At 42.5% G+C, this 14,502-nt stretch overlaps 1 protein-coding gene across 3 annotated transcripts in view; it reads right to left on the bottom strand.

The window, feature by feature from the left end:
* Positions 1–5,898: 5,898 nt before the first annotated feature.
* Positions 5,899–14,502, bottom strand: part of nphp4 (nephronophthisis 4) — a 139,630-nt gene continuing 131,026 nt past the window's right edge. For all 3 annotated transcript variants that reach the window (XM_058642834.1, XM_058642833.1, XM_058642835.1), the window contains exons 26-30: positions 14,224–14,309; positions 12,637–12,808; positions 10,177–10,356; positions 9,357–9,500; positions 5,899–7,020 (exon numbers count right to left, since the gene is read on the bottom strand). In XM_058642834.1, the coding sequence (XP_058498817.1) occupies positions 6,880–7,020; positions 9,357–9,500; positions 10,177–10,356; positions 12,637–12,808; positions 14,224–14,309 (723 nt within the window). In that variant the 3' untranslated portion in view covers positions 5,899–6,879. The remainder of the gene's footprint in view (positions 7,021–9,356; positions 9,501–10,176; positions 10,357–12,636; positions 12,809–14,223; positions 14,310–14,502) is intronic.

Here is a 14,502-nt window from a genome sequence, read left to right as displayed (position 1 = left end):
TTTTTGGTAGTAAAAAGACTCAAGGGCGTTCTGGTAAAAGGAAAATTGAACATTCAGGCCGAGATCTTTTGGCTGAAAAGTGCCTCAAACGCACACACACAGCACGATCTCATGGGCTCGCTGAATGACATGCACACAGAGAGGGACGATTAAGAGTCAAAGCTGGTAAAAACGTCAGTTCCTTGGTTACTGATGCAGTCAACCAACAGGCTTTTCTTTTTCCCGATGGCCAATACAAGACTGGATAGCCTCCTGTCATGTGATTCCCTTCACACTGAGCAATGACTCATATGCACCAACACACTCTCTCTCTCTCTCACACAAACATGTGCACCTATGGAAAGTCGTCATGTTACACAGTCACAGAGAGCACGGGTTGGATTCTATGAATGGACTTACAGAGAGGAGATTCTCTGGCTAAATGACTGCTGCCTCGTTCAAGAATCAGGATAGTTTAAGTGGTTGCATGACGCACTGACACATGCTTACTTAAAAGTACTTAAAAGTAACACAATGTAAGATTTCCAAACTGACCCCCTATGAAAACGGCCAAAGGAACCGTAGGGCTTCAGGTTTTAGAACCTATTGCTCACTGTGCGCACACTGTTTGAATCAATTGATTTGTAAACGAGACGGACGAGAGGATGAGACGACTTCAACCACCCGGCCTGACACACAGCGAGCTCAAACACACTCAATATAGATGACAAGCAACACTATTTACACTTACTAGTCCAACAGTAACAAGATCAGGTCTGTCCAGATATGTTATAACTTGTCTTAACAATCTTTGGTTTCTGTGGTGCCTCAGAAGTGACATGTGCCCTGTTATGAGTTGATGTACCATCACAATAATCTTGGAGACACATCATTTCAGGGGTGGAAGTCCGACATTGTGTCGCTTTAACAAAAGGCTCATCCAATAAAATCTATGCCAGCTTAAGAGGACATGATAAGGATATGTTAGCCACATTATTTTACTGCTTGATGTCCTTTTTTTAAGGGCAGCCTGTGGCCAAGTGGAAAGGGAACTTGGCTTGTCGCCGGTTCAAGTCCCCACCAGGTCGAAAGGGCTGGGGTACTCCTGAGCAAGGTACCCAACCCCCATTGCTCCCCGGGTGCTACTCAATGTGGCAGCCCACTGCTCCTAATTATAGGATGAGTCAATAAGAATAATTTCCCTAAGGGGATTAATAAAGTATCTAAAAATTTTTCCAAACGGATGCTTGTCTTAGTCAATGCTCATGTTCTGCACCAAAGTGCACAGAGAAAATCAGCGTTTCTCCTTGTGGTGGAACCTCATTCAACTGCACTTAGAAAAAAAAAACTGTTTTACAGCATGATAATTATGGAGAATGGTTTCTAGGCATTTACTGAACCTGACAGTTATAGTTACAGTCCAGTTAGTAAGACGCTTACTTCTGCAGGGAAATGCTGTCCATAGAAATACCAAGAAGGAAGTTTGCACAAAAAGGACCAACTTTGGCAGCTGATTCCTTTAAGTCAAACTTCCAAAGCCACTGTGAACTTTGAGGAGAATTTTAATCAGAACAAGGGCCAAAGAAGGAACAATAACAGCAAAAATATCACAATTATCCGCCCCAAACTGGTACCTGTTTGTTTGTTGTTGTTTTGTTGTGGCTCATCTATTAATATACTATGGTTTCTTTTGAAATACTATCTGAACCATGAAGTGATTTGAAGAAAGTAAACTTGTCCTACAAACAACAATACCATATCACAACATGTTAAAATCTTTTTTTATTTTGCTATTATTATTGCATTATTTTTACAGTGTGGGTTAGTGTCTGTGACTTTAAGTCCACAGTGCAGATCCAAGTCTTTTTTCCTTTGCTGTTGCCATGGTAAGAGCAGTGAAAGTCAGCTGCATGTGTGTGTGTGTGTGTGTGTGTGTGTGTGTGTGTGTGTGTGTGTGAGGCTGCCATCTACTGAGAAATGTCCTCAAAATGGATTGTGTGTTTGCAGAGAGACAAACAGTGATCCTGCCTCGGTAAAATAGCCTTTGTGTGCGACACTCGTGGTTGAGGAAAAGTCCTGCAGAGACTAGTAATGAGGTAATTGAATTTCAGTTTGTTAAGAGCTCCTTCGCACACTTCACATCTAATCCCATCCAGGTCCCCCCTCATTGAGATGAGACCCAACCGCTGCTTTAAATTCACCCTCCTATTTTTTATTTATTTTTTTTTCTGTTTCCTTGTTCAAAAAAACTCTCCAAGTTGTAAAAAAAACCACAACTTTTTACACCTCGAGCCTCGTTTGAAAAAGAAGTTGTGGCTTGGAAGCCGACATCTGAATCAGTGATGTCACAGCTGGTGTTTGTCAGCCGTCGCTGTGATCACTGATCAGGAAAGAGGTGAACAGTTTTTCTGTAGTGTGTGTGTGTGTGTGTGTGTGTGTTCTCTCCAGTTGAAGTAGATAGAAATTATACACACGAGTTATTCTCCCTCCGCTGTGTGAGAACAGATCATGGCCAGCGGTGTACACAACATGAGGAGGAGGGCTGGTTGCTAGGTTGCATGTGGCTCCAGTTTCAAAGATCTTTGATACCTCCATCACAGTGTTCTCTCTTACACACACACACACACACACACACACACACACACACACACGCAGACTCTCATGGCCCACACGGCGAACATATACATGCACAAAATAAAAAACAATAACAACAACAACCAAAATGATACTAAACACAGACATGCACCTGTGGCTACACACACAATAACAGGCACCTTTCCATCCAGCAAAATATCAAGGCGGCCTCGCCGCTGGGCATTTAGACAAGAGCCGTCGAAAGCACCCTAACAAGGTGAGCAGACAGTGTGAGCTGTTGTGGTGGGTGTCTGTGCTCTTTCAGGAGGAACCGACAACAACTGGACTGGCAGCGCTAATAAGGTGTCAGCGCAGCTCTGCCCCTCGCCCAGAGAACTACCATGCAGCTCACACTCGGCGCTGCGGCTCTGGCGGGGATCACAGTCGACGAAAAAGTGCAAAAGCAAAAAAAAAAAAAGAAAGAAAAAAGAAAAAAGAGAAAAAAACTATTTTACATGAAACACATCTGCCCCGTCAGCCTATATTGAATCAGAGCAGCAACAGAAAAGTGCATCTCATACATGCCAGAGGTGCTGTGTGTTATCTCAATTCACTGCCCACATCTCACATTTGTTCATTGATTCAGCGAGACAGTCAGAGGCAGTTGGAGGAACAATCGCAGTGGGTGGGTGGAATTAACAATGGTCATCCTCTGACTCAGAGACTCGAGGTGCAGCGACACCCGTGAAACATGGCGACTGGAAAACAACCCGATGATGGAGTTTGTGAATACTTGGAGGCGTTACTGTGCGCCTCCAGTTCAGTGTCGCCAACGTCTTCGTCTTCAGTAAGTATTCAGATCCCTCTAGAGCAGAGGTGCCAAACGTACGGCCCGCGGGCCAGAACGGGCCCACCAGAAGGTCCAATACGGCCCTCAAGATGAATATGTGTAAACTACTGTTGTAAGAATGACCAGGCAAGTGTACGTGCAGAGAGAAAGAGCAGGGGTAAATAAATGTAAATATGTGTTCTGTTGAGAGAAATAAACGCTCAGACTCTTCCACATCACCTGAGTGTCCGCCTGAGTGTCCGAGTGTCCCCTATCTGAAGAGGTAAGGGTGTTAACCTGGAGCAGCCACAGCTTTCACTGTCATTTCTAGATCTTGACATCTTCTAATCATAATGTGAAATACTAGAATGTTTAGTTCCCGATACCTGTGGCTAAAATGCACAGTAGTCACAGTAAACTGAAGCACAACATTTTCAGGTGTTTCATAAGATGTTTTGTGAAAAGATTCATTCAATGTAAAACCAAGGGAAAACATTGGAGTTCTTGTTGTTTATATGTTATTATGCTATTATTTGACTTGAGATAAGACTGCTCCGTAAGTGGCTCCTGACTTACAATGCGACAAATCCGTTTTTTTGGTGTTATTGGAGACCTTTGGAGACTTTGACATGAAAGCATATGTCATTCTAAAAGGTCTTTGCACACAGGACAAGACGCAAGTGTGAATCATTCGGATGCAAATTACCACGCACCCTCCTATTCACATCATTGTGATTCAGAGAAACTAATAAATTATGACGACGAGGGGAAAAAAATTGCGTTATGATCTGTCTGTGACCAGAGTAGAGACAGCAGATCAGAGACGACGTCGCTGAAAACCAGCTTGAAGCTTCATTTACAGACACACCATCCCACTGAAGCTCATCAACAACACTCGTCCTGATTGGTTCGCTGTGAGTCCGTCGACGTTAAGAATTGACGGAGGAAAGTTCAGTTGTACACATTTAGAGTTTTAAACTCACTTTTTGTAGCTATAGCTATTTTTGGCCAGACGCCTCAAGTTAACCTCACCAAGCTGCCTTGAACACATACACCATGAAAATGGACGGCAGTGGAACATCGTCTGCCGTCTCTTTAGCCACGGATGCATGGATTGAGCCAAAAAAAAGAAAGAACCATCAGCTGGCAAAAAAAAGGAGTGAACAGAAGTTCAGCGAAATCAAAGAGTCGATCTATAAGCTGGAAGCTGCACATGGGTATAATTCCAGTAGTTTAGCTTTTTCTGTGTGGAGTCAAAGAGCAACATTAGCTGTAAGCCTGCAATGGGATTCCAAGTTCTCTCCATGTCATGAAACATGAATGCCAGTGCTGCAGCTTCTCCAGCTTCTCCAGCTCTCGGTTATTTCTAAAAATACTACGGTTGGTTTGGATAAGAAGACTAGTCCATGGACATAACAGCTGACCCTCACCAGTATGCCCACAGGACAGACAGGAACGACAACAGTCACTGAACGTGTCAAACGTTGAAGCAGATGATCCTCAGCAGCAGAAGAGCACACCGCCACGCCACGTCTTTAGTGGCATATGCTGTTTTTACTACGTGCACATTTGTGTTCGTCAACATTCCATTAACAGAGGAAACAAAGAGAGAAATCACTGAGGTTTCTGTCTCAGACAAGATGTTAGAGGTGGTGAAGCTGGAGAGCACCTGGCTCCTTTTTATTAGCATTTGCTGCTGTGCTGGGGCTTATTTTGCAGCCTTCATTCTAATAAGAGAGAAGTGCAGTGGGAGGGAGTGTGGGGGTGGGTGGGGGATTGTGTAACTCGGCGTTACATAACACAATCTGCATGGCCTTCTCTCTCTGTGGCTCAGACAGACAAACACAGCAGAACGAGCAGAGGAGCAGAGGACGGGAGGGTTTAAAAGGGTGCTGGTGTTAATGAGGGCGATCGGAAGAGCAGTGTGCCTTGCTAGAAAATCACACCTCATTATGGCACTGTTTCTAATAATGCCAGTGGTGAGGCTTAGTTGTTTGGGAGGTGAGGAGATGGGGAGGCATTCAAGTGGGTTTGCTGGGTAATTAAAGTCGATAAAACATTATTGCTTCCACCCTTTGGCCGCACCTTCCGCCGGTCGAGGATGAACTGTCAGACATTTTGCCGGACATTTCAGGACACATCACTGCAGGGACTCGGCCTCTATAGTGAGACGGCTGTTTTAGTCACTACTAAATATTAAAAAAAATCAGGTTTTTGTTACATTTGCAAGTTTTCCATTGAATTTCTTGATTGCACTCGAACCACTTGTTTTTGTGCAAAGGAACTTTTGGTTTAGTTTCCACTTCACTGGTGTTCAAATGAGTAAACTTTAGTAATTAGTAAACTTGGAGATTTATTCTCACATGAGCACACTCTGACATTTTATCTTCTCGCACATATAGTCCCTTTGGACAATTTTGGGAAGCTTAAGCATTGTATTTTGTGTGTGTGTGTGTGTGTGAGGTCACAGCTTACATTAATACATTTTATTTATACGGACATAAAACAGAAATGCATGTGATAAAAAATGTTTTATTTCAGTCTTAAATCTGGTCATATATACAAACTAGAAAAACTACAGCTTGTGTTGAATTTCGCACTCAACAAAGTCATATTAGAAACTGAAGTGCAGAACCTGTTATTATATAGGTGTTATTATTCTACCTCTTTTTGGTCTTCGTGAACACAAATGACGTAACATCATTTGTGCGCTGGATCCTTCACCTGCACTATTATCAAACCTGACTGTGGGAGCGTTTGAGTGTATACAGCGGCAGCACAGGGGTGGACGGAGACAAGAAGTGTTTATCCCATCATCACATTGCTGAACGACTGGGTTCTTTGGTGCAGTAGAATTGACTTCCTGTGCATCTCTCCATTAAAGAACGATTCTCTATATATGTTGATACATGGGCTTTAGTTAAATTCAAGAATGGTGGCTTTTATTACGAAACAGTTCAATTTGATGCAATACCATTACTTGTTTAATATACAGTAGGTGCTCATTTCAACTACTACTTAGAATATGTCTTTTTATTCAAAGAAAAATGGAGATGCTGATTTTAAAACTGCCTACATGTCATCGTGTTTATAACTTAGACACAGACGGAAAATTTGCAGCTGAATTTGTGAAGACACATTTTCGACATTGTCTCTTTAGCAGTTTAGAGAAAGAGAGAATGGCCATCACAGTTTCACTAAACTGGACAGAAATGGGCAAAAGTAAAAGCAGTGTTTCCAACTAGCGCGACTCGCCTCGACATGGCACGGTTTAGGTTGCAACGTGGGCGGGGGTCATCACAACACGGCATTGTCATGTGAAGCTTAGCGGCTTAATTAGCACCGTGTGAACTCATTTGACGACGGTTTGAATGACATATGATGATATTACAAGTAAAACTACAAACTGCAGTTTTAAAATGGAAAAATAATAATAATCAAACATTTCCAGGTTGCTATTTTCTTGTACTTGCTGAGTGAAGCAAACACACACGAGTTCATGAGTAGCTGACTTTCACGCAGAATGTCTCCTCCGTCTTTTCCTCCAGGTTGTTGACGTAGACCAGGATCTCCACTGAGCCTGGACTCTGGCTGGGAGCAAACCTCAGTCCGATGGTGTAGCTCTCGCCACCGCTGATCTGAACACAGCAAAACATCCTTTATAATAATCTGCTGTGTGAAGGGGAGTCATTATCTTTCTGTCTTTTCAGGGAATGTGTCCATAAAGACCAATTCGCTATGACCTTAAAAATCATCTCTTTGGTATAAACTCATTCATGATTTGGGATGGGGGTGTGTATAAATAACACCTTTACCTTTAGTTGAACACTTTCTTAAAAGATATTAATTATATTGTGTGTATTACACACCATCATCTTCAAAATGAGATTCTAGATCTTTGATGAAGAGCTTCATGGTCTTGAGCAGAGTCATACTCTTTTACAATCACACTGACAAATACATTAACTAATCCATTTAAACTATGAATAAACGTTTTGTACGTGAAGCAGTGGCTTATCCACACGACATTAGCACGTATTCTCACTGTGGGCGTAGTCTGATGAGGATTATCTGAAACCAGAAATGTACTACTGTACATGTGTTGATTTTTTCTCTTCCGAATCTAATGTGTCTCTGTTTTTGTCCTAATGGGCCCTTGGCACGGAAGACATTTTGACATATTTTGGCAGGTGTTACTATTTATATTAACAGTGGCACCATTTAGTTCACATAAGTCAAGCCAGTGTGACAGTGAACCAGCATGCACCCTGAAACTGAAGAGGCTAAATGGAACTCAGCCGTCATTATTATGATTATTTGTACCTGTGACTTTCCAACTGTGACCTGTCAAAATGGCTGCCCTGCAAAAGGAGGCCTACTGCTGTCACTGCAGAGTGACTGTTCCTCTCTATTCTCAGCGTTAATGCACACGGTGCTTTCTTCTTATCTCACCGGGGCTCACAGCACTTCCTTTTTTTTTATTTGGTCGTTTTGTTTTCGCGGTATTTTAATCAGTACAGGACTGTCTCCCTGTATTTTCAAGTAATAGCCCACAATGGATTTATGGGTCAATTTTGGGGATTTATGCTGTAATCTTCCCCCAAAAAGTGTGGCAGTATTGATCTCTGCCCTCCCGACAGCTTCCTTTATCATGGCGGGGTAGTTATTTCAAAAAAGAGAAGTGTCTCCACATTTGCTTAATGCTCGGGGCACACTAAATTCTTTACAAGACACCTGAAGTCTCGCTGACAAGGTGGGAAAAACAGACAATGGGCTGTTTTTCACTCTTTCTGCCTCCTTCCTGGCTAATGGACGCAGTGTCTCATGGACAGCAGCAGGGAGACTCTTCAATAGTTAATGTGGACATAGACGACCACTGTATCTCATTCATGTGACTGTTCATTTTAAATGCTGACTCCGCCATTTGTTTTGCCATTTTACAAATGAAAGGCAATGAAGGGCGGGACATCAGCTGTTCCCTACATCAAGGCTGACGACCCGGCGACAGGACAACAGCTGTAATGACTGTGTCAGATTCCTCCTGTTTTGTTCTAAGGGCAAACAAGGAAATCACTCACTTTCTCAGCTGTGAAATGAACAGTCATAATGTGAGGGGAGAGATCCCTGATGTAATGTACTCTTCACTCGTGGTGAAGGCGGAGACGGCTGTTCATCTCTTACTGGCTAATTCATCACACTCTGCAAGTTGTAACTTCTTCCTCAGGGTTTATCAATGTCAATGTCTGTGTGTGCGTCAACACCACGCTTGAAAAAAGAATGCAGTACTCCCCTCGTGTGTTGTGTTGTGAATGTTTTCTGAAGCGAAATTTGGTGAGAGCACAATATGACAATAAAGGTTTCTATTTCTATTTCTATTAAATGAACTAACGTGTCAGGTCCACTGGATGCAGTGTGGTGGCTGTTCCACAGTTCAGCCATTAGCAGTAATCGTGTAGTGAGCCGCGAGTGCTGCTGAAAACACGGTGACCTGCACTCAATGCTGTGCTCGATGTGAGGACAGAGGCTGCCTCCGATCTGCTGACATGCTGCTGTCTCACAAACCTCAACAACTTGCTCTACAGTGGCTACGTTTCCAATAGGGTTCAGACTTCTCTCACTACAAGAACACTGAAAACACTTTGCAACAAGTTCTTCCATTTAGAAGAAGTCGCTCCTTTCCAAATTCATTATTCATTTGGTGTAGCAATAATCAAGTTCTCAAATTTAAAGACAAAGACTGACTACCGGTGCTCAGTAATAGCATTTTCAGTTAAAGCTAATGCTAATTTAGTTACTGACAAAACAGTAACATCACAGATACCTTTTATTCCCATGAAACCCTTTGTTTTAATCGAAAATTGGGAGCTTTGAATAAGGAGGAAGGTTTTGTCTTTTTGTGTTTCGATGTCGATCAAAGTATTGATTTTAGTCGTAATGAGGGCGAGACAACTGCTTTACTTGCATCTTATCTCACCTGGAATGTATCCTCTTTGAACTGCAGCAGGTCCGGATGGTCAGACCGCAGCAGGAAGGTGCGGCTGCTTTTGTATGGATTGGTGTAGGTGATCTTTCTCGAGCTGCCTCGCCCGCCACTGACCGGGACACACACCTCAAATGCCTGTAAACACACACGTGCATGCAGACAGTCAGCGCTGTGAAGGAATACCAAAAATTGTGGGTTTACGATGAGCAAACAAGCCCCGAGGACGCACATCGGTAACCCATATCTTGCTGATTTAGATCCATACAACCTGACGTAACCTGTGTAATAACCTGCCAGTCAGTCAGTTAGGGAGCCAGACTGCAGTTACAGAGGAAAGAGGCTTTGAGCACTGACCTGGGATCAGCTGTACTTAGCCTTTTCTTGACCCTTACCTTAAACTGGTTGGGAGTGAACAGCTGGGAAACCACCAAGATGATTCAATAAGCATTGATCGGGACTCCAAGTCACCAACGGCTTTGAGTTACACGCATTTGTTCATTATATCACTGAGACGTGTGAAGTGAATGAAATTACAGCGCGAGTGTCCTTCACCGATTTGAACCGGAACATCACTGGACTTACGATGGACTGCTAAACAGCTGCAGCAGAACCTGAGATGCCATCTTGTTTACTTCACATTGTACATTCACAAAAAGGTATTGACCACATTGTCCAGAATGTAGTCTGGGTAATGAAGAGACAGAAACGGCAGCGAACACATAAATGACTTTAAAGCCCATGTCATCGTGCTGCAGACACAGTGAAGGAATGATTTTAACCTCCAGTTACCAAAGCCTCAACCACCTCATACCTTAGACAGCACAGGCTGATGGACGCTAAGGCAGAGCAGCCAGGCAGTGATGAGCCGCTTACTCTCCACGTCCACCGCGTTCACATACAGGAAGCGGCCGCCCGGCCGCCACGGCTGCACCTTCAGCTGAAGCTCCTGCACCGCTGAGGGAGGCAAAACAAACACACCCGCTGGATCCACCTGCGGAGACAGTAAATACATATTTTATTTAATAAAGGCAAACAGAGGCCCAAGTCAAACAGAGATTGTATACACACAAGGTAAAACAAGAAAGTAAAGAAAACAGAGGTCTTCACTGAGGCAAAGTCAGAAGAATAGCAGATGTACACATTACAGGAGAAAGTGGGTCTCGGTTAAAGAGGCAGAGGATAGATAGACAATGAAATGAGAGCGAGCAGAGGCAGGAGAGTGACAGAGAGACAGAAGGATGTGAGAATGAGATTTACTGTGCAGCTCCTTTTTAATCTGTCGAGAAAAGCAAAGCAATTCTCTGGCGGTGAGCTTTATCCAGTTTCATAAGACTCCTCCGTTGCACACCACAGTGCGCTAACCTGCCGGGAGGCAGATCAAAGAGGCTGCCGATGCATATGTTAAAATCTATTAAAAATACATCTGTTTCCCTTCCAGCCAGTATTTCTTCAGTGCGTACACGTTTGGGCCGCGCTGTATCTTATATAGTGACTGTGACAGTCCATCGCTTTTGTTTTAATAGGAATTACTACTGAGAAATGAAAAGCCCTTTTACCGCACCTCTAAATGAGAAACACTGTCAAACTCCCCTCTTCTCAGATGTAGTCATTAATAAGAAATAATCTATTAAAAATGGAGAGCCATGTGACACTTTTGGAACATATTTTCCAAATGTTCAGGGTGCAAAAAGCCATCAAAGTGTTTTTTTTTTCCTATTGTGTCAAATTGTGTCCCAACATGATTGTGAAAGTAATGGGGGAGCCTAATACAACAAGACAGAACGCCATGAAAAGACCCATTACACCATCAATCTGCACTAGAACGTTCTTGATAATGACTCAAATCTTAACCTGGTGTTCTTACAAAGGAGGCTGCTGCTGTTCTATTGTATCCTGCTGCTAAAAGAGCAATTTGAATGAAATCATCACACAAAAAAGAGACGCTCTCAACGAAGCTCTTTTCATTACATGATGTTCAATGATATAATTTCAGCAATTTTGATCCAACTTTTCTCTTTTTTGCACAATGCCTTCCATATGTGTCTGCAACTATCTTAAAAAAATGTTCAAAATTGGGTTTAGAAATTGATCTCTTTTCAAATTACAACAAAACAACAACAAAAAAAAGAACTTGCAAACATGAACTCTTCATGGGTCTAAAAGCCAAATCCGACCCATGGACTTAAACGCAGTGTGTGTAGTTTTCAGTTTAAAACAAGAAAAGGGAAAGAAAAAAGAATCAGTGACAAAAAAACAAAAACCAGTCCAGTGGGACTGAAACAGCACGATGCCACATCAATTAATGAACAGCTTGTGTCCAAAGGAGCAGCAATACATGTCGATATCTCAATAACTTAGTTTACACTCTCCATGTGTCTCAAAAAAATGCATTTTCTGCTTCAATTGTTTTGACACAAACAAAATTAGATACGGTCTGTTTGGGAAAGAGACACATAGTTACACAGAGCAGAGACCTGCAGCAACACAGCAAGACCCTGCTGACTCACTTATAAGAAAATTAGAAGACCTGTGAGAGGACTGGAGTGAATGTGATGCTTCAGGTACAAGTTATATAACTTTTAACAACTTTTAAAGATAAACAAATGTCTGTTACACTCAGACCATTGTTAAATGACTACCCACAATGCTGATTAAGCCTCCACGGGACACCGGGTGTTTCTCAGTCAGTTTAATCAAGCTAAGGCCATAGTCCGACTAAGACAGGCAATCGGACAAGTCTGAGTATACATGTGGAGGACAAAATCCATTTATTGGCTGTGTATTTCTGACTCCGCCTCCGTCGATGGCGCTGTAAACTTGTGCATTTTGAATCAGTTTCTTGTTGACCTTTAAGTCACAGAAAAATGAACAATGAGACATAGTGGTTCTGTATGTTTCGTCCCAGCTGTGCATGTTCATCGTGATACAAATTAGCACGAGCACGGCTCTTGTGGTTGCTGTGTTGTCCAGAGAAAGAACTTGTCACTGCTGTCTTTACTTCGTCTCCAGTCTGACTAAGCGTATACATGCGGCGGGAGTAATCGGACTATGAATCGCATTATCCAGGTATAGCCTGACTAAGAGTAGCTCGAGTTTAGTCGGACTAACATGACATTAAGAAAATTGAATTATGGTCTTAGCAGTGTTTTGAAGACAGACGTTACACACTGGAGCTTTAAAGTTAATATACTGTTATTATGTATTATGAACAGACTCAAAAAAGTAGATTTTTATTTATGTATATTTATATGCTAATAGTGATAGTTTGTACCTGAGTCTCCTTTGGTTGTGACGAGAAACATTTGACCTTGTGTACCGTCTGCTTTCCCCTCAGCACGAGTGACTGACGGGTGCGCTGGCCAGTCACACAGCTGACATCCACCCGCTCCAGGAAGTGCACGTACATCTGCCAGATCTGTGATGGTGCCGCCATCCACTTATCACTACAGAGAAGAACATCACATCGTCAGGAAGGGTTGAGCTAAAGCCCCCTGGAGACGCAGCAGGAGCAGCATGAGGTCAGAGATGAGGCGTGCCGAGCTGCTGCTGCACCCTTGTAGTAATAAGCAGAAACATAATCATCATCATTTCCTCACTGCTGACATTAAGGGAGTTCAGTCTCAGTGGTCCTGCCTGACTCTGAGAGAGCTGAAGTAGGAGAGCGGAGTAGTCACGTAATCCGCCTAGCTCTGTGACAACAGCACTCAAGGACCATTTGGGGGGAAAGACTTTAAGTAATGTGTGTTTTTGCAAGCAGACCCTATATCATTATGTCTAAGTTAAAGCTGCTGCTGTGGTACATTGTCAGATGCTATTAAACATTTCTATAGATTGCAAAGAAAGGGACAAAATGAATAGAAGGTGTTCCACTTGTGTGTTATTACCAGACACAGTTGGTTCTAAACAATCCGCTACGGTGCTTTCTTAAAAGAATGGCTGGATTATCATGTATAGGTTTAACAAGGCTTTACTCTCGTCCTTCTGCTAATGTTTTGCAATTTGCACCACAAAGGTAAAATATCTGTAAGAGGGGTTCTGCATCATGAGCGATTGGGGAAATAACAAAGGCCCAAAAGCTACTTTTAACTTAGCTATTTTCAATCCATATTGTCCCCACAAAGGACATAATTGTACCTTATCCATGCAGTAAGTGTCTGGTATGTCCTGTCTCATCACTGGGCCAAAGCTTGGTGGTTAGCATGATCATTTTAGTCGACAAAATTGTATTATTATTGCAGTTGCTTCCCCCAGTGGAGGCAACGCTCAGTAAATAAGGTGGTGAAGTATGAGGCTGAAATGGCAATGGTTCACATTAACCAGTAATTGTCGTTAATGCTAAGGCAAGTTTATATAAGCCTTTGAATAAAGGCCTATGAATATGATATCAATAGCTTTATTTACATTTCAAAGTCTGTGCGTAGAGAATCGTTTGATATTTGGATTGTGATGGACGTGTTTTTTCTCTTTCTGCAATACAGTATGATGCAGTGATTTCGAGCATTATTGGACCAACACCAATCCTGACTATCAGCTCATCACTATAAATATGTGTCCAGTCAAAATGCCCTCACAGGTATTACATTAGAGTTGAATGATGATGATGAATCCCCATCATTAAAGAGGAAGCCATCATTTATCCCACATAATGACTCTACAGCCCCAAACACTATTGTGGTGGAGATTTGCAAGATGAGAGGAAGGGTTGGCCTGATCAGCAAACCTTAATCTGATGAGTTAAATAATTTAAGCCTGCAGAAATGTCCAAGAATGCTTCTTTAGACTGTGTGTGGTGTGTGTGTGTGTGTGTGTGTGTGTGTGTGTGAACGCACAGTATGCCTATTCAGTAAACAATACATACGTGAAAACCATCACAAAGAACATTTTTATGTGTGGACTGGGACTCCCTGGCACTTTCAAGTACACATCCTGAGGCTCCCCTGGCACCTAGACGAAAAAAAAGGAGAGAGAGAGGCACAGAGATCTTAGAATGCAAGGGTAAAAGAATTAAAAAGAGGCGGAAATAAAATAAACTGAATTTTAGCATTTGTCATGCACACATGTGACATATGCAAACCTTTGTTTTGTGCATCAAAACAGCTTGAAAGTTATAGAGCTATAGAATGAAGCACTTTTCTTC

Source organism: Solea solea, chromosome 11, assembly GCF_958295425.1.
Source record: "Solea solea chromosome 11, fSolSol10.1, whole genome shotgun sequence".
Lineage (NCBI taxonomy): Eukaryota > Metazoa > Chordata > Actinopteri > Pleuronectiformes > Soleidae > Solea > Solea solea.
This window is presented reverse-complemented; position numbering and strand designations above follow the sequence as displayed.